Source organism: Homarus americanus, unplaced genomic scaffold (genome assembly GCF_018991925.1).
Source record: "Homarus americanus isolate GMGI-L3 unplaced genomic scaffold, GMGI_Hamer_2.0 scaffold5831, whole genome shotgun sequence".
Classification (NCBI taxonomy): domain Eukaryota; kingdom Metazoa; phylum Arthropoda; class Malacostraca; order Decapoda; family Nephropidae; genus Homarus; species Homarus americanus.
Window position 1 is genome coordinate 1,778,751 of NW_024719604.1, and position 26,970 is coordinate 1,805,720.

Below are 26,970 nucleotides of genomic sequence, written 5' to 3' on the forward strand. Positions count from 1 at the left end.
ACACGTGGGTTGTTTTGAAGCGTCCTCAGATATTTTTGCTTACTATTTCTCCAAGTTCGTGGTATTAACTGTGAATATGGAAAAGAAGAATATCTCCAAGAAGCATTCTGGTGATCGCATTCCCGGCGGTGATCGTAAAAGAAAGGCTATAACACTTGAAGAAAAGCTCGATGTTATCAACCTCAAAATCACCCTTCTCCCCCATCAAGTTATATTCATATTTTTTCAAGGTAAAGTGTTACATTTACAATACTAGTTTTGTGATTTTCAACTACCGATATCTCAGTTATGGGTAAAATGCACGATAATTATTGAAGACTGACCCGCGTCCGATTTTTCATAGAAAATTATTATAAAAATGATGCAATTTCACTGTGTTTTATAGTGGACGCTCGTATTTGGAGCAAATGTCTTAAAAAGAAGTTATTTCTAAATCAAACCTACCTAACTTCCTATGGTAATCGGGAGCTGGACTTACTATGATATGGTGTAACTTTACAGAAAGGTTCATAAAGCATACACTGAGCATTGGCGTTGATCTGGCCCAAGCAGTAGAGTGTTTTGAAATACGTCGATATGATTGGCCGCTTACATCCTGGGATGAGACGTCACCGCCGCATTACCCTCAGAAGACAAATTAGTGCGCACATAGCCGCCTAAATGTCTACCAAACGAAGCACTTGCACAAGAAATTATCATCATATCAGAACTCACAGATGAAAATATAGTAAGAAAATAATCATCAAAACATATAACACGTCAGCAGGTCATTCATCAATATTAACCCAGTATTGTGTTCAGGCATTTTTTATATAGTAAAAAGTAATTACTATTGACCTAAGAATATCTTCTAATATAAAATGAACATGGCTTCAAAATGGCCTCAAAATGCACCCCCCCCCCCCAGGCGGGTGCACCCTCTGTGCTCGCTATGTTCCCTCACCCACAACTTCTTGGGTATTTTTATAGTACCTGTAGTTCACACACCATTCCTACCCCAGATCTATTATCATATTCGAAAAAGACGTCTAATTTTAAGATAATTTTCTTCTATTACATTACTCTCGGGAATGTAGAGTAACAAGAGATCCCACATGCCAATCTTTCTCTATTTAACTCCATTAATCTTCAGCCATTATCAACTACCCGACCTCCCACTCAGGGTGTTCCTTTCATAAATCGCCATGCGCGTGAGTTCCCGTACATGTCACGCAGCCAATCAAAAGCATTCATTTTTTTTTTCACCAATTAAAATGAATTGTGATTTCTGCCTTTAGAATTCACGGTATTTTTTATCCAATCAGATTCGATTGTGATTTTGGGTCTCAATGCTCCGAAATTTAAATTCATTTCTGACCACTGAAGTCCGCGATGGGTGTCACTTCAATTACAGTATATGGAGTTAATTGAGCATTTTGGGGGGGAAAACACAAACAAGCAATAGCATTTTTTAGATCTTATGGTGTTGTCAGAGTCTGGTAACATAAAAACACCATGAGTTGAGTTAGGTTGGGTTAGGTTAGGATACGTCAGGTTAGGTTAGGTCATTCATAATTGGTATGAGGTTTATATGTTTTTCTCGTGTTTTTTGGTGTGTTTTGTATTCACTTGGCCATCATCTTTGTTGGAAAATGCTTGTTTCTCTCCCCAACCCCAAACCCTAGTTACCAACAGGACCTATCTTGTTAGGGGTAGGAGGGGGCGATAACTAAAAAAAACCAGGCAATTTCCGACAGACATCAAGGTCAGAACCAATCAAAAAAAAAACACATACCCAAGTACTTTATTAGCCTTGTTTTTGCTCGTAACAAGGCTAATAAAGTACTTGGGTTCATACAAAGGAGTGTTAGTTACAAGACTAGCGAGGTCATCCTAAAACTGTATCTTGCTCTTGTGAGACCACACCTGGATTACGCAGTTCAGTTCTGGTCACCGTATTACAGAATGGATATACAGTAGAATCCTTGGAAAGAATTCAGAGGAGAATGACAAGACTAATCCCGGGCATTAGGAACCTTGAGTATAGAGACAGGTTAAAGCATCTTAATTTGCACTCCCTCGAGAGATGTAGAGCGAGGGGCGACCTGATAGAGGTGTATAAGTGGAAGTCAGGGCTAAACAAAGGGGACATTACTAAGGTACTCAAACTATCCAACCAGGAGCGAACTCGTAACAATGGTTTTAAATTAGACAAATTTAGATTTAGGCGTGAAATAGGTAAACACTGGTTTGGAAACAGAGTAGTGGATGAATGGAACAAGTTACCAAATATCATCATTAACTCGAATACGATGAATAGCTTCAAACACAGGTTGGATGCTTATATGAGCAATAGGGGTTGGGTGTAAACGGGACTGCCCAGTATGGGTCAATAGGCCCGCTGCAGTTTCCTCCATTCTTATGTTCTTATGTAGAAAAACATAGTTTGTACTTTCTAACATAATTGTGTGAACTGCTATAAATGTACCACTTCTTGGATCCCCCCTTTTGATATTCCTGGATCCGCCGCTGAGTTGCAGTAGCAGGGAGGAGGCTGTTGAGGGACGCCACAGCCTACTTACTGAACCAACTTGTATATTATTTGAAAAACATCAATAAAATAAGATATGTAATTAGTGAACTGCATCCCGTAGATAATATAGGTTGTCCACTAACAATATTCAGGTAAAATATTTGGTTGTTTAGTTTGTTACTGAGGATAAGACCTCCTACAAGTACACTTAGCATGTCCAGTTGTGTCCTTCACCAATACTGTACTGTACTTCACAATGTATTCATATTCTTAACCTCTTGTTACTGTAGGAGCGATATTACTTTGTCTAAATGGAGTGCTCATAAGCTGAACATGACAGTAGCCTGAAAATAACCTGGAAACGAGAAAAAAACTCACACAAAAACTCACGTGTTGCTCAACTTTCACTACAGATAATGTTGCCTTAACAAGACCACTGATCTTGAAAATCTACCACGAACAAAACCGATATACTTTTCAAGTTTTAATCTATTATTATCTAAATTTAATGATATTTAACTTAATTATCATAAAAATAATTATTAATCTAGTTTTGTTTTTTGTTTATATGGTTGGAAATACTAATAGAATAAATATTTACGTGAATGGTGATTATGTTTGTGGTATTATTTTAACACTAGCTCTTAGGCCTCCCCCCCCCACAGAAGGAAGGATTGTTCCTCTATGAAGTATTTAAACTCTTATTAACTATAGGATAACTATGCAATTGTTTAGAAATGTTTTATGTTCCCCTTTCTTATGATATTATTTAAAAATATATCAATTGTAACCCAAACATTTTTTGTAAATAATAGTACAAGTATTATACTCTTATTTACAGTATACTATAACTGTAGTATATAATAATCTGACACAAATCTCCCCGTTTGTTTGTTATTTACCTTATCATTATTTAACATACATATATTTTCCCATAAATGAGACCATAAATATCACAAATGGACGAACCTTGGAGAAAGATTGAGCCTGTGTGGTGGTTACAAGTGATAAGATATTGAGTTTATCTTATCAGAGGTAGAGGCGCCAGATTATAAATTACAAATATTATTTATTTATTTCAACTACGGTATGGCATTCCAATTATACATAAATACTGAACATTTTATAACCTGTCGACCACCAGTAACTACACAAAACCCTGTAGTGGATCTCTCCCCTACAACTGCATAGCCGTATTCCAATGCATGGTAGAACGTTTTCACCGGCAGCTGAAGGACGCACTCAAGGCACAGCACGACTCTTACAGCTGGACTGATGCGCTTCCCTTAGTGCTCCTCGGCATCCGTGCCTCACACAAGGAGGATATGGACTGTAGCCCAGCAGATCTGACACTAGGCGAGCCCCTTCGGCTACCCGGGGATTTCTCACTTCCTCCTGATCCCAACCAAACCACTCAAGCCGTTCGTCACGACTTACTCCAAAAGCTACGACAAGCAGTTTCTGCATTCAGAACTACTGCTCCACGCCAGCCTACTCGGCGCCCTGAACACATCCCTCCTGCACTACTCACAGCCGAGTATGTTTTCGTCAGGCATGATGCTCACCGCAACCCATTACAACACCCCTACGATGGACCCTTCCAGGTGGTTACCCGTTCAGCAAAGTTCCTGACAATTATCCGGAATGGCAGACATGACACCGTCAGCATAGACCGAGTCAAACCGGCCACCTTACCCGTCGGGCCCCCAGCCCAGCAGCACCATCAACAAACTACGCCTGCACCAGTCTACCCGCAGTTACCACCGGCAGCAACACCACGCCCATGACATTTCTGGGCACCCTCTTTTCACCCTCATGTACACCCTGTTCCTGCTGTAGAACCTGCTCCTGTCATAGAACCTGAACCTGTAATAGACCTCCCTTCTATCATAGAACCTGCTCCTGCCATGGACCCTCCTCCTGACGCAGCCCCTGCAGCAGCAGGAGCACAACCACCATTGCTTGTACAACCTCCTCTAATCCCAAACCCTCTATCTCCTCCTAATTCTCCCACAGGTTTTGTGTCACTAGACGGAGTTGTTACACGTAGCGGCCGAGTCGTACGTACACTTGCCCGGTATGTGTTATGTGTGAGACACAACCCGGACAACATCCAGCCTCCCGCCGCGCTGGGAGGGGAGGGGGAGTATTGTAGTGGACGTCTCCCCTACAACTGCGTAGCTGCATGCCACCTGCTACGTCTTCCCTAGCAACCAAACGAGCGGCCCGGGGGGGCGTCACCAGATGCCACAGTATCCTAGCAACGGAGCCAAAAGACCGGCTACTTCCAGGGGTTTCCCACCATGACTCACGGCTGACTCACGGCTGCTGTGTATATAAGCTCTGTCTCTCCATTGAGATTCATTCTGGCCTCTCTTCCTGAACACGCAACACCTCCTCCAAGCAAGCTCCTCGCTGTCCCGTTCTCATTCAACCTGGAGGCCAGCAACAGGCAACATCTTCCCTAACGAAGCTCCTGCACATCTACCTCCTTCAACACGCTACTCACCGAACGTGTCTACTGAGCAGCTCCTCACCACACGGCACCTCCAGCACCAGACTGTCTACCATATAACTTATATTATATAAGAAAACCACCTTAGAGTTTCCATCCATCCTGAGTGCTAGACAACATTATATCACAAAACCCTACAACCCACTATTCATCCACCTCAAATGCTTTCAAAGCATTTTTAACCTTGGGCCATTGACAAATATATTTGTGTAATATATTATCAGTTTTGTACTGACCATCACTAGGGTTTATAGAATTCATTTCCCTAATTAAACTTGCTTCAACCATAAGTCTTTCTGTGACACATTTTTTATTTATATACTTCTAAACTGTTTTCCCAATATATATGAGATGATTATTGTTTCTTATATGAACAAACAGTGCACTGCTTTCAGATGCTGTTCTAATATTGTACTTATGTTGTTTTGTTCTAAGTTGTAATGATTTCCCAGTCTGAACGACATGATTACCATTACAATTGCTACATGGAATGCAGTAAACACTTCCATTTACATTCAAGGTTGGGCTATTCTTAATTAACACACAGTACTAGTAATAGTTGAGTCATACTTAAAAACAACATTAATGTTTAGTAATTTAAGGGACCGAACTAGCGGAACAAATTCATTGCGATAAGGTAGTCAAAATATTCTTAAATGTAGGAACTTGTCTAGTATGAGTACAATAAAGGGATGTTTTAGCCCTTTTAAGACAATGGTAAACAAACAATGAAGGGTAGCCAAGATTTTGCACAATGGACTGAATGTGTTGCAGTTCTTCTTCAATAAATTGTCACAAATACGTAAACATCTCATCAACATGGCAGAAAAAAATGACATTTTGGTAGACTCATGGTGACTCGATAAAAAATCTATGAAGCTGTCAACCTGTGTCGGCTTTCTGTACACCTTAAATTTATTGCTATGACCTTCACTCATGATAAGCATATCAAGAAATGGAAGGGATCCATTTGTTTCTCTTTAAGTTTTGAAGGTAATATTAGGGACAAGATCACTAAGCTTGTCCAAAAATTCCAGTGGGTCCCTGTTTCTCGGCCAAAGACAAAGAACATCACCTACATATCTATACCATTAAGGAATAAAGTCACTTTTGTTGGGTAGTAATCTAGCTTCAAAAAACTCCATATAAATACAGGCTACTGGAGCAGAAAGACAATTACCCATGATCATGCCAAATATTTGTTTGTAAGACTTTCCATTTGCTCTAAAAACATTGTCAGTAATACATAACTTTATCAATTTGAGAAATGTATCATGTTCAATTGTCAAATCTAACCGATGCAATTTATCTTTAAGGAATGAAAGTATCATTCACTGGTACTCTAGTGAAAAATGAATTGACATCAAAACTTATTAATTCACATGGTTAATTGTGTTTCTTGTATTTATCAATTAAATCACTGCTGTTGTGTATACAGTACTGTATGTGAATTAGATATACTGGCCTGTAAGAGGGGATAGCATCCTAACCACTTGGATAATTTGTACGTAACAGAACCCACAGAACTCACGATAGGGCATAATGGATTATTAGGCTTGTGTGTTTTGATCAATCCATACATACAAGGTAAAGTGGGATTGATTTGAGAGAACTGTTTAATGAGATCTGGGTTCTCTTTCAATAACTCCTTCATTTTAGGATTATATAACTTATTAACATTTTCCAGGGGATCTTCTCTAAGCTCACAATAAGTGCTTTCATCTCTTAGTAAGGAATTCATTTTATCTTTATAGTCGCTTTTATCCAAAATTACAATAACATTGGAGTTATCAGCCTTTGTAGAGGAGTTTAGCACGATCATCTCTCTACTACGCTGTACTTTAATTATCAGTAAATAAAGTTTTGTGCCCATATTATTATTTATTCATAATATAATTCTTGTTTCCCATGAAATACATCCTTAAAATTGCCTGAGATGTCATTATGAGTAAGGTTTGGGGCAGATATTTTTTGTAACAATGTACCTCTAATTATATAATGGATGTCAATGGAAATATCACATTCAGTACACAAAATTTATGAATGGTTATTAGGAGCAGAACCTTCTCATAATCAATGTATGTTTGTACTGTATTTAGATATAAATCTTTACAGTATTTGGTAAGTTTATGTTCATCAGGTACACATATGTACAGTACTGTACTCGCCACTTGTTATATGGTACTGTACTATGGTAATGTATGCATAACCACCACAGTATTACAGAACACACTGAGCTGATGTAATATCTGCTCACCGTTGGGTCATCCATCCAAACTATACTAATAATTTATCTCAAACAGGTTGGAGTTATAACAGCTACAAAGCTTAAAGATAATGGCAAAGCTTTATAAACTTTATTTATATACCAGATGAATCCAGATTTCAGTTTCCCATGTTCATGATTTTTATGTTGTAACATTCAAGGAGATTTTGTAAAGAAAAACATTATCTGAACAAATATTTATTTCTAACAAATTAATTTCACATAATTTCCGTACAGTTTTAATATCAGATTGGATTATTCTCACCTTGGAATTGGTCCAAGTAGTACTTTACAGAGTTTAATATGAATATTATGCACACCATTATTTTACTTAGGTTATGGTACTTATGAAGAAAATATTCATATTTATTTTTTTCTAAAATACATAACAATCTTATAAAGTTGAATACCAAACCTGTCAAGGAAAAATATTTATTTTCTTTTATTTTAATGATAAAAATTTAAGGTAAAACTGTAAGACTTCGAAGAGGACAGATTTTTATAACTTACTACAGTATAGTAACCTTCTGGGAGTAATCAAGTGAAAATTGCATGACAAATTATGATGTAGCCAAGTTGTATCTTGTTTGGCAGTAATGATGAGAACTTTCAAGATACATACAGTAACTTTAACAAGAGCATTTTTCTAAACCAAAACAAAATCAGTAAAAACCCAAATTAAACTACATAAACTGCTTAGCTCAGCTACCTACTGCATGAAGGCTTTGTCATGAGAGAAGTAATCTGGTGCCACTATCTGGGGGCCACAGTCACATTAGCGTACAGTAGTATACAACACCTTAGACATCTCGTTACACTGTATTAGTTTAAACAATATTCTCTTACGTTCAGTAATTTGTTGATTTTTTTTTCTTATTCTACTTGTGAAAATGTATATGCTTGAGGAGGCTTGCTTGAACCTTTCCGAAAATTCATGTTTGTCAGTGCAGGAGTAGCAAGTGTTTTACATGTGATGGCTTAACAAACAAGAGACAAGAGTATTACAGGTGACGAGTGCTTTGTATATATGAGAGCATCACTGGAAAGAGGGAAGTATATCTCATATGTGATAGTTTAACAGCAGGTGAAATTTTTCAGTAAATGTTTCTCGAGGTGCTGACATATGACTTGCGATGTGAAATTAGTCATGGAGTGAGATCTTATCTATGGTTAACTACTCAAGGAAGTGGTTTTCAGAAAGGCATTCCCTCAAGAAATGGGAACTCCTTTAGGAACTTCTGAGTCAAAGATGAGGTGGCAGTGCATCATAATAACAGTTAATGCTATAAGAATCCAGTATTTCCTCAAGTCATATTTTATGTCTTGCTATCTGAGAAAAATGGAAGCATTAGTTACTGTATAACCTGATGCACTGTAAAAGCACTTATCACATTTACCTTAGTGGGTCTTTTAACTTCATTCCTTCAAGAATTATGTTACTGAAGCTACTGATCAAGACCATTGTACAGCATAGCTCACAGTGGTTCAAGCACTGATTTGCAGAGCCTCTGATAATTAGTGATTAGTGTTTGTCGAAGCTTCACACTAGTCAACCTAGTTTAACTATGGCCTACACTGTCACCAGGGCAATACAAGTACAGTAGATAAATAAGGTCTCTAATGCCTAATATATATTACCCAGTAAACATATACAGTAGTGAAATTTATTAAAAATAAACTAATATCATAAGGCTTAAGTTAAATTTTGCTAGGTTGTAAGTCAAACCAAGTAACTCATTCTTAAAAACCACAAAGGATCTTAATGTAAGGGTTAGGGAAGAACCAAGAAAGGAAGTCTCATATCGGATCGATTTAATATAGTTACAAACCCGGATATGTTTTAAGTGTGTGAAAAATGACAAAATCAAGACATAACAATGCTCATACTTGTACTACAGACTATGAAAACGTATATTCCAAAGCAGATCAGATAATGCTCCTAAGTACTTCTACTTAAAATATAAAAAGCATAAAGCTTCCACACAGTTATATTATAATACCCTGTACAGCACACACGTCTGAAAAACATGAACAAACTCGCTTCAAACCTTAACTATCAAACAATTTTAGATAAAATACTTCTTGTTAAAACAATTTCTTCTCCTACCCCACAACACCCAGGTCAAGACTATATACAGTACAGTACAGTAATCTTTCCAATATATGATCTGACTTCAATATATATTAAGAGTATTTTTCACCCGAGACATATATATTACCGATACTTTAATTTTACATTTATATCTGCTATAAATAACATAAGATTGGTTGACTTGGTTAGTTCTACAATGAGGAGTGTCCTTTCTCTTCTAGACCATATTCACACAACAACCCTCAAATGCCTCTTTGCTTGATCTCCATTGTACTCTGTTTAGTTATTCATTGTCTTCTATTCTGTCTTATTTCTATTCATTCTTTTTTTTTCTCCTTCCTTTCAATTACTGTAATTCTTTATTGCACTGTTTTTGTTTTTTGTTTTTATACAAGTGATGACTGTTTCACTTTATAAGAGCCAAACTAGTATGCAGATGACAACACTCAGGATAGGGAACTCCTAAACGGAACAATGCTGACATATTAAGTTATTCACAAACACATGTACTTAAAAATCACACTAAAATAATGAACAAACTCTTGCATTTACCTAATCACCTCATGCTTTTTACCACAATAAATCAAACTAACTACAACTGGTAAATTTAATGATATTCAACACCGTTAACTTTGTGAAGACTTGCCACACAACCAGAGTGCAAAACTGATGCAGGTCCAATTGCCAGTGTTTTGTAACTTTCACCTGATTGAGTAACCTTTTGGAGGGGTTAGCCTGGTGCTTTACTTATATTTTACCCTGTTCTTTAATTTAATGGGTTTACCTAAAAAAAATTCTATATGTTCTTGTTATATGAATCTTTTCAATATATATATATATATATATATACTGTATATATTTATATTATTATGCATTTAAATGCATTCAATAAATAGTTTTACTGCAAATAAAATTATTAACTTAACACTCTTCAAAATAAGCTGTCAGTTGCTGGATCTTGAAGGGTTAGCATCTATAGTCATTGGGCTCACTTGAGCACACAGTACTGAGAATCTTTTCTACTATGTCTAGTAAGCAAACCTCATACTGGGCGAGTAACCCAGTTTATCCAGATTGGGGAGGCAGGCAAAGTTGATCATGGGAGGTGGCCCACACATCAGGATCAAGGTGTCATCAGAGGGAGGGTATAGATGCTCTGAGATCATATCTGCACTCAAAAATCCACTGCTGTATTTCCATCCTTTAAATGAAATAAGTTTCATCAGTAAATCCCCAGAAATGGACCGTAATGTACAGTATTTGATAAATGCTATGGTGCTGTAGGGTTAAATACAATATACATTTAAATATTGTACTTATAAAAGATAAATCAGGTTATTTACATCAATAGTCAAATATTGTATAGTACTATTGATGACTTTGTAATTAATATACAAGTGCATCAATTATTGTTGCGACTTTTCATTTCACGCCTGACTATATTACTGCCCTTTTCCTTCAAGTAAACCCTTGGTTGTTCAGACTAACTGAGGGGAGGGAGGGAAGGGGATTAGTTGCTGACGGTCTGACTTTCTAAATCAAGTATGGTACAGTGAACCCTCACTTTACGCGATCAATTGAACCCACGGAGGCCCGCGTAAGGCGAGAAACGCATAAAGTGAACAACATAACATATGGGATTAAATGAAATAGAGACCGGCTGACCCCCAAACTCCACTTTTTCCGACAATACCTATGTTCTAGTAAAAATAACATCTTAATTTTATGATGGTACATGCACACAATTAATACTAAAGAGAAATAGAGAAATACAGTCGCCAAGTTAATGTCGATTCAAATAATGGACTCGACTCCCTCCCCCTCTTCTCACACTCCTGGCTCTTCCCTCTCTGAGAAATGTTTGGGGGAAAACCACTAGATTTTAAGGTATAGTAACAAATAATACCTCAAACTAAAGTTAGGATAATATAATTGACATTGCTGGATTCCTTGTAAGACCAGGAATATTTTGAATATAAATGTCATATATTATTTTGCACAAAAGATAACATATTTACTCAGAGTAAACAAAATACTTAAAGTAGATCTAAAATTTATGTCTAATGCAAAATCTATGATGCTTATATTCAAAATGATCATCAAATTGTAAGAATTCCAGCAATGGAAATTATATTCTGGCCGGATAATTTGTATGAATTTTATGAGCTAAATAAAAAAATTATACTTCACCTGCGTATATGAGTAGATGCACCGCGTAAAGTGGGAATTCCGGTTCTGGCAGGGTACCGCGTAAATGTAGAAACGCGTAAAGTGAAACCGCGTAAAGCGAGGGTTCACTGTATACAGTATACTCTCGATTTAACGGAATCCGACATAATGAACTTTCAATTTAGCTGAAGGAATTTTTTTTTTTTTTTTTGCTTGATTTGTGTTGTGAACTAGTTCGCTAAATCGAGATTAATTCTGTTAATATGCTTCCACCTACGAAGACACCTCCAACACATGATGTGTACATAGAAACATTATTCACGGTTTATTTTCATTTTTTTTTAAACTTTCTTCCAATTGATAGTCGCACTCTTTTGATTTTCTACCCCACTCCACTTCCTTTCTGAGACTTCTGAGAGACTTTCAGCATGATGTCTCAGCACAGTAGTTAGTTGACTGAGATGTAGACCAAGAGGTAACAGTGAACAACACACACGGTGGCGGCAGGACACAGACCGAGCAGATGTAAACAAACCACACGCACCAAGCAGCACATTTGACGCAGAATTTAACAATCACGCTCAATTTAGTGAACTAGTTCACCGAATCGAGCAAAAATAACGGAAAGTTCGATTTAGTGGAAATATTTATTTAACAGAAAGGGGTGGATCGAATTAGTTCGTTAAATCGAGAAAATACTACATATGTATAGAAAAAGACTCCCCCATTTGACACACTGGGTCCCAGAGTAAAATATTGTACAGTACAAAGACCCAAATACAATGCCCTTGGGACTTTAGGGTTGTGTCTTATTCTAATTACCATCTTCAAGCCAGACTTAAACATTTACTCTTTTGAAAAACTATTAAATATCATCTCAAAAATCTGTACAAACTAATTATGGAAGACAAAGAAAACCCACAATAAATGGTGATAATGGCAACACATCTTCCTGTGCTTGTCACCCATGAGCGGTAGTGACCAAGACAGACAGTAAGTCCTGTTCTATCCTGTTTACTGGTTGTAGTATGTACTATCTTAACCCTTAAATGACGGCAAACTTTTGACTCAGACTATTTGCTCTGACGGGGAAAGATGAGGGTTTTAAAAAATGGATAAAATTATATAATTTTCTTATGAAAAGAACAAGAATTTTATTAATGATTCATTATTATATTCTTGTATGACCATAAACAGAAGTAATGCTGCATGCCCTCTCTTGCAGGGGCATAAAAATACATTTCCCAGAAACATGCACAATATAGTACAGTTACCCCTCAGAAGATAAAAGTCTTCTCTCATCTAAACTACATTAAAATATGGAAACTGTAAATCCAGATCAGTGAAGGACACAGTATAGTTCATTTAATAACTCCAAAAGCTCACCTGAGAAACATATGTAAGAACATTTTACTGAACTAAATCATTAATCCCACCTTCTTCTGGACGATCCACAGTGTACCAGAGCTTGAATTTGTCTGGGTGCTGAGCTAGTACTTCCTCCAGCTCATGTCTCAGTAGGATGTCAGCCTCAGTTTGGTTGGCAAAAATGAGAGCCAACTGTGTCTTGTCTCCCTCATCACGGGCCACCTGACGCATCAACTGAAGCATGGGGGTGATCCCTGTACCACCTGCAAACACCAAAAACAGTCAGCATTTCCTGAAACTGTACTCAGCAGAACTACATTTACATTCAACATACCACATTTACCTATGCCACAGGTTGCTGTTCTATCCAGTATGTCCATTAAACACTGTAGATGAGGCACTACCTTATCTAATATTCTGCCATACTGTACTTGCTACAATTTGAAATATTGTTCCCATAAAATTCCTTCATCTCCAGTTTTCTTCACATAAACTGGGAGAGGATGACAAAACAGTACAGTACAGAGAACTTCTAATTATCCAACAGAACAGTCCAACATGAGGCTATAAGGATGCATTTACTACTCAAAAGTACTGAAGTTTTAAAGTTCTATCTGGTCCTTTAAAGTTCTATCTGGTCCCAAGATGTTTGATTATTAGCTTTGGCTGCATTAGAATTATTTTTCATTTTATTTCATTTACCTTAAGCATACATACATTACTGTGTGGATGATATAAAGTGTAACTATTTGTTTACATATACGAATATCTTTCTCTCTCTTACCTATCACATGTTTGCCTATAGGATTAGTATTTTCAATTTACTTGTCTTTGGTTAGCATGATACTTTTTAAAAACACGGTAAACCCTGAAAGATCCGGACCCAGGAAATCCGGATTTCGGAAGATCCGGACAAAAATTTTGGGGGTTCTGGGCTAAGAAGCTTCCTAGAAGTTTGCCGAAGAAACATCCCCAAACCAGAGCAAAGAACATTTTAGGTCAGTGGGCGCTGCTTGACCCGTCAGTTGCTTGGACACAGGTGCCCGAGGAGGTGGGAAACAGAGTTGACAATTGTTGTTTGTGGCAATATTATTTCATTGACTCTAGTAATGATACAATGTTTCTTATTATGTTATCATAGGTAAATACATGGTTTATATACAGTAATTTGTTTATCACTACATTAGTACTGTATTTTTGGCGTTTCTTATATAATTTATTATTCGCCGGAAAATTCGGACAATCGGCTTTTCCGGACAGATGGTCCCCCCCTTTTAGCCCGGACCTTTGAGGGTTCACTGTATAGCTATCATGTTAAGAATACCTGTATACTGTACTGATGCCTCTTCCTCGCTCTCTTTTTACACACTTTTGATGTTTCTTATGCTATAGTCTTGCCTTCCTAAATTAATAGGGTGAATAAGGAGAAATGAACAAAATAATAAAGAAACAGAGAAAAGGAAGACTGAGAATAAGATGGAGGTGAAAGGGGGAAGAAGAACACAGAGATTAAGATAAAAGGAAGAAAAGAGAAGAGAAACCGGTAGGTGGTAGAGGCTGATAATTTGTGATACGAGAGAAGTAGCTACTGTACATAGTAGCAAGTTACTCCAACATACTACAGTGATTAACAGTCTTACCAGCAATCATATTGACTTTTTTGCTTGTGATCAAATTCGGTGGCGACTTCTTGTCTGGTTTTATGGCAAACACGCCACGTCCTCGGTACTCCAGCAGGCCTGAAGGTCCACGTACATCAATTGTCTCCCCTATCTTCATTGCCTCCAAGTGTTGGCTCATCTTACCACCATCGGGAAATTTGGGATGGACATTCTTGAAGTAGACCTGTTGATATAAAAATAATAAATAACAAATTAGGTTGTTCATCACCTCAGCCAAAATAAAATCAAAAGGAGAATTTGTCAAGGGTGAGTGGATTGTAAGGCAAGGATGAGGTGCAATGATGCCACATGATGGGAGAGTGAGCCGAGGAGGAAACAAGGCAAGGTCAAAAGGTGCCAGATAAAGGATAAGAAGAAGTGATGATAAACCAAGGATAAAAAAACCATACCTCTGTCGCGTCATAGTACTGTACGTCAAGTGTCATTAGTGAGGACTGAAGGCCATAAAGAAATAACCTGTAGTGAAGCAGCAGAAAACAAAGCAGAGTAGAGAGATAGAGTTTGGTGCTCACTTCATCACAGCTCACCCTCTCACTGATGGAGGAGAAGAGAGTCTGTGTTGTGCAGGAGGATCTTTCTCAAGGCTCCAAATATTAATGCTACCTTCTTAATTAGTGTTATCTAGTTAAGATAGTCTCTACATGTAATTTTGGTATTAATACATTGTTACATCTTCAGTACAAGAAATATTCATCATAAGAACCTAGAGAATCAGCATTCAAGCCTATCATTGGTGATGTTTACCTCAGAGGATCGCTCATGGCCAACAAGTGCAGTTTGTTGTTTCTGCTGTGTGCATTTTTGTTATACTTTCATACACAGTACAGTGACTAGTTGGTTCTTTTACCTGCTTCATTATTGGACAATAATGGTCTGGAACAGCACAAACTCCAATACTGTATAACAAAGCTTTTGCTGTTATCTCCTCCCTACTAGTACAGTGCAGTTTAACCTTAAACTACAGGCAGCATAGAATTGTTCAAATATAAGTAAAATTTGCCATACAGTACTGCACCCCAAAGAATAGTTCAAACTATTTCATTTTGACGGCCATCTCTGACATCCTACCAGGCCTGTTTAGTGGATGTCATGTGCCAGCCGGGTTTAAAACAGTACTGTACTGTATTAAAGCAGTAAAGCTTTAATGTAAATATAAAAACTGTGCACTGATGAACTGTAACACTGAGACTGGGTGGATTAAGAATTCTAACATACCATAATATTCACCGTCCTGTACCCTTCTTCGGGCAGTCATGTGGTCACTAAGTAAGACTAGCTGTGATCACCTAAGACTTAGCAGCACGTATCAGCAGCCATCTAGCACAGTAAGTTGGCAACAATGAGCCAAACATCAACACAATTACAGTAGTTCTTGTACATGTATACCAACTGAGGTGTATTTTTCAGGTTATACTGTATACTCAAAACAAGACCTCACTATATACAAGAAACTCCACAAATACTTTACTTTATTCAATGAAACTGTATTAATCAAACAAATGGTGTGAATGTCACCTCACTGTGGGCCATAACTGTGTAAGGTGGTAACAGTGCAAGTCGGTAACTGCACCGACCTCCCACCCTATACCACTCAAAACACTAATTCAATGTTCATAACTCAATATTTCAGGTTAATTTGATAATTCTTGTAAAAACAGTCGTCCTCAAACACTTTTATATTAACCCCACGGGAAACATTTAAAAATACATGAAATACATAACAAAATACATGAAATGGTATACATTATAAACTCATGTACAACTGAAAGGGATGTTTATCATTTCATGCCTATTTATCAACTGACTACCCACCACCACAAGACTACAGTACCCACCACCACAAGACTACAGTACCCACCATCACAAGACTACAGTACCCACCACCACAAGACTACAGTACCCACCACCACAAGACTCCACCACAAGACTACAGTACCCACCATCACAAGACTACAGTACCCACCATCACAAGACTACAGTACCCACCACCACAAGACTACAGTACCCACCACCACAAGACTCCACCACAAGACTACAGTACCCACCATCACAAGAATTACATAAGTTATGGTAATAATGACATGTAGAAAAGTGTGTACATGTTCTCTCTGTCAACTTCTGTTCCTTTAAGCTCAAGTGACTTATTAATATCTGGGCTCACCTCTAAAATAATACTCTCGCTATCGGGTCTTGATACTCGTGTGCGTGGCGAGTCTTTTTGTAAACTAATTATGTGTAATTTTGGGGAAGTAGTTATATTATTGGATAAAATCACAGTCTGTTGGGTATAATTTGTGTGGTTAGGAAAAGTGATACTATACAAGACAGGTGCACAAGTAAGTATGCTGGTAAGATGCATTGGGTTACAGTACAGGTCTCACAGCTATGATGTGCAGCAGAGGATACAGACACATTACATTCCTTTTCTATTACTGTACAGGTATAAAGGGAAGATACTGTACATCACATTTATTATTCTGTACAAATTGACAAACCTAAGATAAGAGTAACTAATTTATCATTAATACAGTACCAATTATATGTGCCTACAAAATTAACGATCAGACTACTGACAGTTTACATTTAATATATGAAGAAAAAATGAAGGAAACTATATACTGTACTGTACAAGCTTCTAAGAAATGAATATGACAGTTAAAATAATTACCATCCAATAACAGAGGAGGTTACATGGCCGCAGGGAGACAGAGTTGGTGTCCATCAGTCACATTCGTAGAGTAATAACTGCTGTGGAAGCTTATCTGAACTTGCCATTTATATTTTGTATGAATAGATTAACTCACTAGGTCTTGGGGCTTATTTGAGTACTAGGGACCTCTCAATAATCCAGATTCAACTCTTTGTAACTCAAGTGCTGCACTTTATCCACAAAGAGACAATATGTATCTAGTAATAATAAAATGGAATTAGATGGCAGACACTACAAACAAACTATATAATATTAGAACATAAGAATGGAGGAAACTGCAGCGGGCCTATTGGCCCATACTGGGCAGTCCTATTTACACCCGACCACTTTTGCTCATATATCCACCCAACCTATGTTTGAAGTTATCCAGCATATTTGAGTTAATGATGAGGTTTGGTAACTTGTTCCATTGATCCACTACTCTATTTCCAAACCAATGTTTACCCACTTATGCACCTAAATCTAAATTTGTCTAATTTATAACAATTGGTACGAGTTCGCTCCTGGTTGGATAGTTTGAGTACCTTTGGAATGTCCCCTTGGCCCGATACTGTGTAGACTGTAGGGCATCAACAGCACTTAGCATGAATTGATAATAATTACAGTAATCATGACAACTGAAGACATACATCTGTCCAGACTGATTATTTATCCTTCTTAATAACCAGAAAGAATTAAATAAAAGTAAGTATACACACACAAGCATGTACCACCCCCCCCCCTACACAGCAGGTCCTCGATATATTGTGATTCAAGACTTCCCTTTTGTTATTTCAAGGTTCCCTAAATTATTCCCATTTTCTGTACTTCGAGATCAAACTCCTTTACTACAAGGTGTAACCCCAGAAAAAATTTAACTAAACAGAAAAGGAACTACAGAACTGTATTCATCGCTTGACAACGAGTGTTTACAGTTTTTCTTGCACCCTCCAGTACTACAAGCAAAAAAGGAGAAAGGAGAGCAAGAGAGACGGAGCTTTTGAGGAAAAAATGATCACCATAATAGTCCCCGCTGAGAGCTGCCCTTCTTAGCAATAATTTATCTTTCCATCTGTAACTACTGGGTACTGTACTCCTCAATTTCATTATGCAAGTGGATACAATAATTTAAGGTAAGGAACCAAGATATCTCAATACATGTCTGCTTAATGTAGAGTTGGTAGGAATCATTTGGGAGGCAAAATTATTAAGTGTTATTGATAAAAAAGGAGAAAAAGATAAAGGGGAGAATATTCAGGAATGTATCTCAGTTGGGCTGTTACTGTGGCCCGAGAACCTTATTAATGCTCAGTAGGTGTTAACACTCCTGGGGGGTTATTTTTTATGACATTTTTCTTTCATATTTGGTTGTGTTCTGCACTGCATATAAAAACACATGAAACTTTGAATACTGTATAGAATTTATTTCCTGTAAATGGTAAAATAATAATAATTGTAGATAACCGTCGAGTTAATTTAAATGAAGCTTCTTTTTTTGGTGGGGGGGATTATGTCAAACACTGAGAAACGTCGAGATTTACCAGTACCGTACTTCAAATAAAACATTGTGCTTTTCTTTTGAACGGGGAAAAAAATCAGATGAAAAAATATGAAAACATCAAGAAATTATGTTAATCGCTGAGCCTAGGACTTTGTTGATACCTACAGCTCATTCCCCGTCAAAATAACTCAACACAGCCATACTTTCACGTCTAAAATAACAGTTCCTTTGTCTCTTGTGTACATAATATACCTTCTGTATGGTATCTGTTCACTAATTTAAGTTCCTGTGTTCATATTTCACAGTCTACCATTATTATAGGAAATTTATGGTAAAAAGTTTCTTTAGGGAAATGTTCTAGGACTTCGGCACTAAACTGTGCTGTACTTACCAGGTAATTTAGTTATTTTCAAGAATATAACTCATTGTTTATTGCATTGTTCCTTGACACTGTACCTCTTATGGGCCTCCAGAATCCAAACACAATTTGTCGAAAGCAACTTGGATTATGGAGACCTTAATGTGTCTGCCAAAAAAATACTGAGCTTTATAACCCTTTTTTGGCATGAATTCCAGCAAAAAACAAATCCAGGATGAATATAACATACCAGTACAAACTTTTATTTCCATATCTAATATTTGTTCACATTTTCCTTTGATTTTAACACCAGATGAAGTTGATTTGGCGTGGATCCAGTAGGTGCTTGGAAACAAATCAAAACCCATCTCCATTATCCTGATCTACTTGACCTCCTCCTGAAGGTGAGGTACTGATGCTCTGTTGACAGTTTGTGTTCCATCTCGTACCATGCATTCTCTGTCAGGCGCACTGAGCTTCCAAGCTCCTCTAGCACTTGAATATTTTTGCATTGCTTCTTGAGGACAGCTTATTTTTGGTGGCATGAAATAACATGTTCAGTTCCTTTTTTAGTCGGTGGTGAACGGTTCGTTCCGACACATCTTGAAGGAGGTTGAGGTCTTGTTTATTTCTGCTCCTGTACAGACATTGTTGGAGTCCTCACCACTACTTATCTCATAAGCATGTCAGTGGCCTCAGAGGTCTTTCTGAGCCTCCCAAGAGACGATTTCTCAGGTGGAACACAAGTGGTGGGAAGATTGTGTGCCATGTGATTTAGTCTTCATTGTTGATTTACTTCATCCAGGAGTTCCCTTAAAGGAATTTTTTCACCCAACAGAGGAAAGGTGTGAAACTTTTCCTCATCAGCATGTTCTTGGGACCAAGAGGGTGTTTTGTTTTTGTCGCCAGAATGCAGCAGAAATGTAAGTTATCGTCCAAAAGACAGCAACACACATTCTTGTACTAGATTGATGGAATATCTTGCACAGAGTTCTTAGACAAAAGAAATGTGAGCCTATTCAATTTGGCATATAGTAACTGGACTCTAATTTTAGTATAAAAAATGCCTCTAATTTGCAACACTAGGTCTCAGGTGCTTTGGTCTTAAGCCTTGGACATCTGTGGTCTCAAATTTTTACTCAAGTTTGGGTTCAGGTGGGAGAGATGTGTCACCTAAGGTCACTACTGTACCTGGATCCTGAGAAAAGTTGACCTTAGGTCGCCGAGACGCACTTGCACTGCCGCACACACACACACACACACACACACACACACACACACACACACACACATATATACAATACAGGTAAAAGAAATAATCGTCCTAAGGACAAACACAAATATATACAGTATTTCTTTGCACATGCGTAAATATGTTATTCGCGGATTTGGCTATTGGTGGGCATTTTGAGAACCTAACCCTTGCCAAATTTGAGGGCATGCTGTAAATTAATATATCATTTGAAGGTCAGCGATGCATTACCTGAGGTTCACGTGTTAACTGAAATTCGTTTATGCATCCTTTAAAGTTTTCACAACAGTGCTACACATTGGACAGCATTTATGTGGTTGTGAGAACTGATTATCCATTATGTAGCTAAAGGTAATCAAAATTTAAGTTGGTTTACCTTCACAACAAGATCCATGTGTCCCTTGTCCTCATCACTAGAGACTGGAGTGTATGGACGCACCACCAGCTGGCCGTCGACGCGGGCTGAGAGGTAGATGTGCTGACCAATGGGCAAGCCTGAGTGAGTTCAAAGTAAAAAATAAATCTATAAAAGTCTATATTTTACTCAATGTAGTATAATAGATATAACTTTTATTCCTTCATGCCAAGTTCTTCCCACTAGGGCACAGGAAGACCATAATCAAACACAACTCTGCTCCTCATCTGCTATCATTCTATCCCTCCAACTGCCTTATCACTGATGCTCCTCTTCCACACTCGGCCCCCACATTAGCTATACATATAATGAATAATAACACAGCCTCTCCCTCCCCTCCTAGTTATCTCATATTTTTGTAGTTATTTAAAAAAAAAAGGGAAAAAAGAATCCCCAACAATAATGAGGTGTTTGAAACTCATTACATCAAAACAAAAAATTGGGATCAAACTGTGGCGACGGGAAGAAACCCGGATGTCCCTATTTTGTATAGAGCCAAGTTGAAGAGCACAGGAGTTGGTAAGTGTTATGGGAGCAAAGTACAGTACAGAGTATCACCAAACATGAGACCAGATGGTGTCCCGGTGTTTCTGAATGATGGAACTCTTGCTGTATGATAGAACATAACAGAGTCAGTCCTAAAGTATTATGGACGAGACAAACTATTAGTGAATGAAGGGCGGGTTGTAGGGAGAACAAATACACTAAGATGGACGAGAGAGAGGTTCTGAGACGACCTGATTAACTGCACTGATATTTTCAGTATGACAGATAATGAGGTGATGTTGGGGGGAATGGGGTAGTGGAGGAGAATGTAGAGAAAATGTAGAGGTAAAAAGGAATGGAATTAAAGAGATCGTACATGGAATGTGTCCATTTTACATGGTATTAAAACTCCTGGAATAACCCCTAAGGAACCTCACAATAGTAGCCAGACTAAGGATGTTAGAAAAGCATTCCACAGAGCTGCCACATCTCACAAAATGTGATAGCCACTGTACCAGGTGTAAGTGTAGGTGACTGTACAGACCAAGATTCAAAGTGGGAAGAAGGTTATAAAATGTGAGGATATAAGTAAAGATAGTTTAACTTAAAGACTTAAAAGAAGAGATTGAGTCAAGGTAGAACATGGAAAGTGAAAAAGAGAGAGTTGAAAGGAGAAGAGGTAGATGAACAATGGAAACAGTTCATGATCGTTATCTTGGAAAATATAACTGTGGGCAGAAAGAATGAGAAAAACGGGGAGGGGAAGGAGAGATAAAAACTAGAACACTCGGCCTCACCACACACACTCCATATAAGTTCCTTCCCTCATCATTATTTCAATCACCAATTTTCTTATGAGACGACCGAACACAAGAACAAGGGGTGACCAATCTCATGTCTGGGGAGAGGGATGTGACCAGCTCTTGGAAGATGATTTGCTCCCTCACCCTAACAAGTAATAAAAAGATGAAATAAATGGGAAATAATTATGGTCAAGCTTGCTGGAACAGTTATGAGTACTTAAATGGCTAGGAGATCCTAATCCTATATGATGGACTGTCTTAAAACTTGTGCCAAGGGAGAAAACAGGATTAAAAAAATAATGTCACTATAAAACTTTGTGGCCGGAAAGATCCTTAAGTAAGAGCCAGAGAACTGTGGCGGTGTGATTATGTTGTAAGAATGGCTGGAGGAGGATCTATTCTATGGCAATAAGATAAAAGAAGAGAAAAAGATGGGCAACCTGTCCATTTACACATACATATACTACAGTATAAAAAATATAAAATACAAAGTTTACCTAAAATATGGTCAGGAGATGGCAGCTTGAAGCGGAAGCGCCTTGTGTCGTGGGATATCTCTTCTCGTTCAGTCAGCTCTAGTGGGTACTTGACACCAGGGTCCTGGAGGGTACGAGGAGGACCTCGCTTTTTGGAGAGGTAGAGTTTGGTAAGAACAGCTGTACCCACCACTATCACCAGCCCCACCACCAGGGGGATGGCCTGCACCAGGGGAATGAAGCACTATTTAATATTGTACAATGATTTTGGAAGAAGTATGTATTCATCCAGTACCCTCCTGTATAGTGAGGCCTGGATAAATAAAATGTATCTAAAAAATACTCTTCTGTTATATTCTCTAATAAGAGTTATCTGAAGACAATAAATCTTGGCCATGGATGCATTTCCTTCACATGAAATTTGGTGACTAACATGATGCATTATTGTACAACAGTCAGTGATGAGCGATCTTGTGTGTTAAGAGAGGTGACTAGATACCGTACCATAGTTGATGAAATCCATAATGCCTGGTAACTATGTTCTGCTTTAATACCACACAAAACCCAAAATGTTGGTACCAGTAAAAATATATATATATTTATATTTTCAAAGTCATTACTGTACAGCAAAGTATCTGTCAACCGAGAAGTCAGGGACCAAGAGGCTTCTGTAAAATGGATAATTACACAGTACAGTGAAGTGGATACTATCATGAACATGTGACCAAGGGAAGCATGTAATAAACCATAGTACTGTACTTGTTAAGTTTGGTTATCATCATTTCCTTCATATACTGAACCTGTACACTAACTTATTCTCTAACACCCACAATGTTATTATGGTAAGTCTACAAATAAGCTGTCATTGTCGTCCTTCTCCAACAATCATCTTAAACACACGTAGACTTGTCACCCACACCGCCACACACAGTCACTCAGCCAGTTGCCGGACTTCAATTTCTCCTCATTTACTCTCATGTAATATATAGGAGTAGTGCAGCAGTTGAGTGGATACAACACTTGCCTCCTGTTCCATGGGTCAGTGGTTCAATCCCCAGTTCACTCAGCTGTAAATGGGTACCTAAGTTTACAACTTGGTAAAGTGAAAATGGTTGAGTGCAGTACCAGCCATGCTGCCTCCTTGTGCTGATGAACCAGACCATTAATTACTTTCATCCCTGGGTGTCAGGGATTTCAAAGTTAACAATACCTCACCTGTCTTCTCATTAGGGTTGGTAGGCATGATTAAGACATCAATTCCCTTATCCTTGTTAGATAAAATAGTCTAATCATATTTCAGAACATAAAATGAGTTCAATTCTAAATAAGGCAAATTCAACACCCAAAAAATCACAAGATCAATTTATTAAAAAAATTTCAGGAGTGAAGTTTGTCTTCGTAATAAATTCTGTTATACAGTATTGTCAATTTTTACTTATCTTTGCTATTGGTCACATTATTAAACAACAAATACAAAATTCTTTGTGAATGTTTAACAAACAAACATTAATACTGGTATGATTATAGTGGCATGAAATGAAGTGGAAAAAGTCAGAATGAAATTTCAGGACCTGGCAACAGTATTGTGCATCTATAGTTGCCAGGCAGGTTTTCAAGGCTTACTAGTACTTCTGGTTTCTCTGAAGATGAAAAATCAAAGAAATTAAAATTATGTTTTATATTTACAGTATTGTTTCAGTATTTCTGATCGGTCTTTATTCACTTCTTGGATAGGCAGACAATATTCAATCATCAGTTATATTTAATTAATATTTTGTATAAGTACCTCCAGTCTCCATTACCTTGGCTGATCATCAGTGGTGATGCGCCAGTGTTTTAAGAACACTTAAACCACAGAACTATTGTGGACTTGTACACACCTGTGGAGAGCTGCTCTGGTTGTCTCAGAAGTCTTCATACCGAGGTCAGGTCATGACAGCAATTAATGCCATCGTCTCTGTTATTGTTTGCATGTACTGTACTGATATAATAATAAACATACACTGAAATACTGTACTACATGTTCCTCAAACTGATAATGTAAGAAGTCCACAATGTTCTCAGGATATGCTGTTTACATCCAATCTATATTCTTTAATTAACAATAAACTTAACCATTTTAGGTTTACACAGAAAAGGATATTACATTATGACAGCAATAGTGACACTGGCGGCTCCACATACCTCCCTATAAGGACAGCAGGACTATCTATGTCAACCCAGATGCCAGGGCTTAGTAAGGAAAATTTAACTGGTGTGTTATATAGTTCAACACCAAAGGGGTAAAAGTAATTTATGGTTTGGCAGTACCGAAGACTCCGTATACAATGTGCTGTATCCACTGTCCCTAATGAGCAATCATGCACATGGTACCCACTTTCACTTTTTCAATTTGTTGAAAATTAAAGTAAATCATTCTGTACTCTTAAATTTTGTTAAATAGATTTTAGGTGACAAATTTATTGCTGTGTACTGTACATGAAGTTTAGTAACTATAGCATGGTGAGACCTAATTAAAGAGTCACAGTGCCCTGTTCTTCAGAGGACTGACCATTTATCACTACAGTACTGTATGCCCATCAAGTCAGGTTACTGTACATAAATGTTATTAGATGATCATGTATGTGAAGAATAGTGACTATAAGGAGATATAGTATAGAATTTGAGTTGAAAAAAAACATGTGGCCTAAATATACTGTAAAATCTCCAGAAACAGGTCACACCAACCAGCTTTTCAGTCAGGTGAATAAACAACTTCAGTACCACTACTGGATCATACCCATAAGTTTGGTGACCAACAGGTTATATTACTGTAAAACCTAAGACAATCCAGTGACCTATTTTTTAAAGGGGGTGACTATGTCATTAGATATACTGTGCAAAAAGTGTTTGGTGACAGGAGAATGTTGTGACCACATTTTCTGAGAGCAGATCAGTGGTCTCTGGTTTCAAAGAGGAGACGGTGTGCCACTAGATATTCATACCTGTGTGTCAACAGATGATCAGGTCTATGAAACCTGGCGATTGTTGAATGTGTAAATGTAAATTTTCCAAAAAGGTCAAAAATCTTTTTTTCCACGGGAGTTATACTGTTTTGGGTATTCTAACATTCCTGAATCAAATTTCAGGGATATATTCCACACCTTGGGGTTCAGGGCATACGACAGTTTCTCACCAGGTGAGTCATCTGGTCTAGGATTAATACAGAGCTTGTTTCTGTCTCCAGTGTTAAGTGGTCCAATAAATTCTTCCACCAGCTTTCTCTTCCTTCCCAAAGGTTTGGTGGGATGCACTGACTTTCTCCAGATGTCCTGAAGCTATACTGATGCTGGATTTGACTGTAGACACTACTGCCTGTGCCTCTTTCTGTATGGCCGAGTCTTCCACCATAGTGTACTTTATACTGTCCTCATGGACAGGAAGAACTTGACCACAATTATTACAGTTTCTCTTTTCTGTTTTCATTACCTGATTCCATACACCTTGACGAAAAATAAAATAAAATTGGCCTTATTTCACTCCCAACTTTTGATTTCCATAGATGTATCATTTTCTCGACAATATCCTTTTGCGTACCTACTAAATTTACTTACCGTAGTTCATGGAAATTCCCTTGTAAGTGGAAACATTGGCCTGAGTAACCTAGATTTTCATTATCAAATATTGTAGTGTACAGTACTTGAATTTTTCAGAAACATTTCATTTAGTACAAGTTCAGATTATTGTGAAATTCAAGTATAAACATAAGTACTGTACCTAAAAACTGGTACATACTTGAGCATACCAAGTACTGTACTGTACAAACAAATACACTGTACTGTACTTTAAACCAAGCCTGGTGTTGTATCTGGAAGGATAACCTGTTAGTGTAAATAATAGATTTAAATTTCCCTGTAAACAAAATTCCACTTACTGAAGAGATTTGATCTATCCAGGTCCTGTTGCAGATCCTCCTCAAGGGTGTAATCATGATCTAACCAAATAAATTACACAAACACATAATATCTTCTTGGTTACAGGAAGAGTGAAATCACATGCAGGCAATGTTGTGCTGCACCCACATGGACCAATACTAGCACTGTACAGTACACAGCTTTCTGAAACCATAAGCCAGCTCTCTGCAGCCTCACTAAATCACAACAAAACTACAAAATAGTGTGGCCTGAGGTACTGCTTGACTGGTGCAGCTATTGTCATAGTTGTCACGGTTAGTCCAAATGCCAATGTCCCAACCTGGACTTTCAGCCTAACCTCAGGGACACAATAACACCAAGAACTGCAGTAACCTCCCACTACCCACCATGACACTGCTCAACTCAGCAGGTAAAGCTTGGAGAGGGATGACTGCTCTTAAACGTAGGCAGCTGGGGACCGAATCCAAAATGG

General features: G+C 37.8%; 2 protein-coding genes across 3 annotated transcripts in view; both read right to left on the reverse strand.

Annotated features, from left to right (window-relative positions):
* Nucleotides 1-3,519, reverse strand: part of LOC121860124 — a 56,607-nt gene extending 53,088 nt beyond the window's left edge. Inside the window, exon 1 of the mRNA XM_042357157.1 lies at nt 3,482-3,519. The gene's annotated coding sequence lies outside the window, so the exon portion shown is untranslated. The remainder of the gene's footprint in view (nt 1-3,481) is intronic.
* A 3,959-nt stretch (nt 3,520-7,478) lies between these two features.
* LOC121860125 (NADH-cytochrome b5 reductase 2-like) overlaps nt 7,479-26,970 on the reverse strand; it is a 30,534-nt gene continuing 11,042 nt past the window's right edge. For both annotated transcript variants that reach the window (XM_042357159.1, XM_042357158.1), the window contains 5 exons: nt 22,606-22,807; nt 20,781-20,899; nt 14,563-14,767; nt 12,991-13,185; nt 7,479-10,586 (listed from right to left, as the gene is read on the reverse strand). In XM_042357159.1, the coding sequence (XP_042213093.1) occupies nt 10,414-10,586; nt 12,991-13,185; nt 14,563-14,767; nt 20,781-20,899; nt 22,606-22,807 (894 nt within the window). In that variant the 3' untranslated portion in view covers nt 7,479-10,413. The remainder of the gene's footprint in view (nt 10,587-12,990; nt 13,186-14,562; nt 14,768-20,780; nt 20,900-22,605; nt 22,808-26,970) is intronic.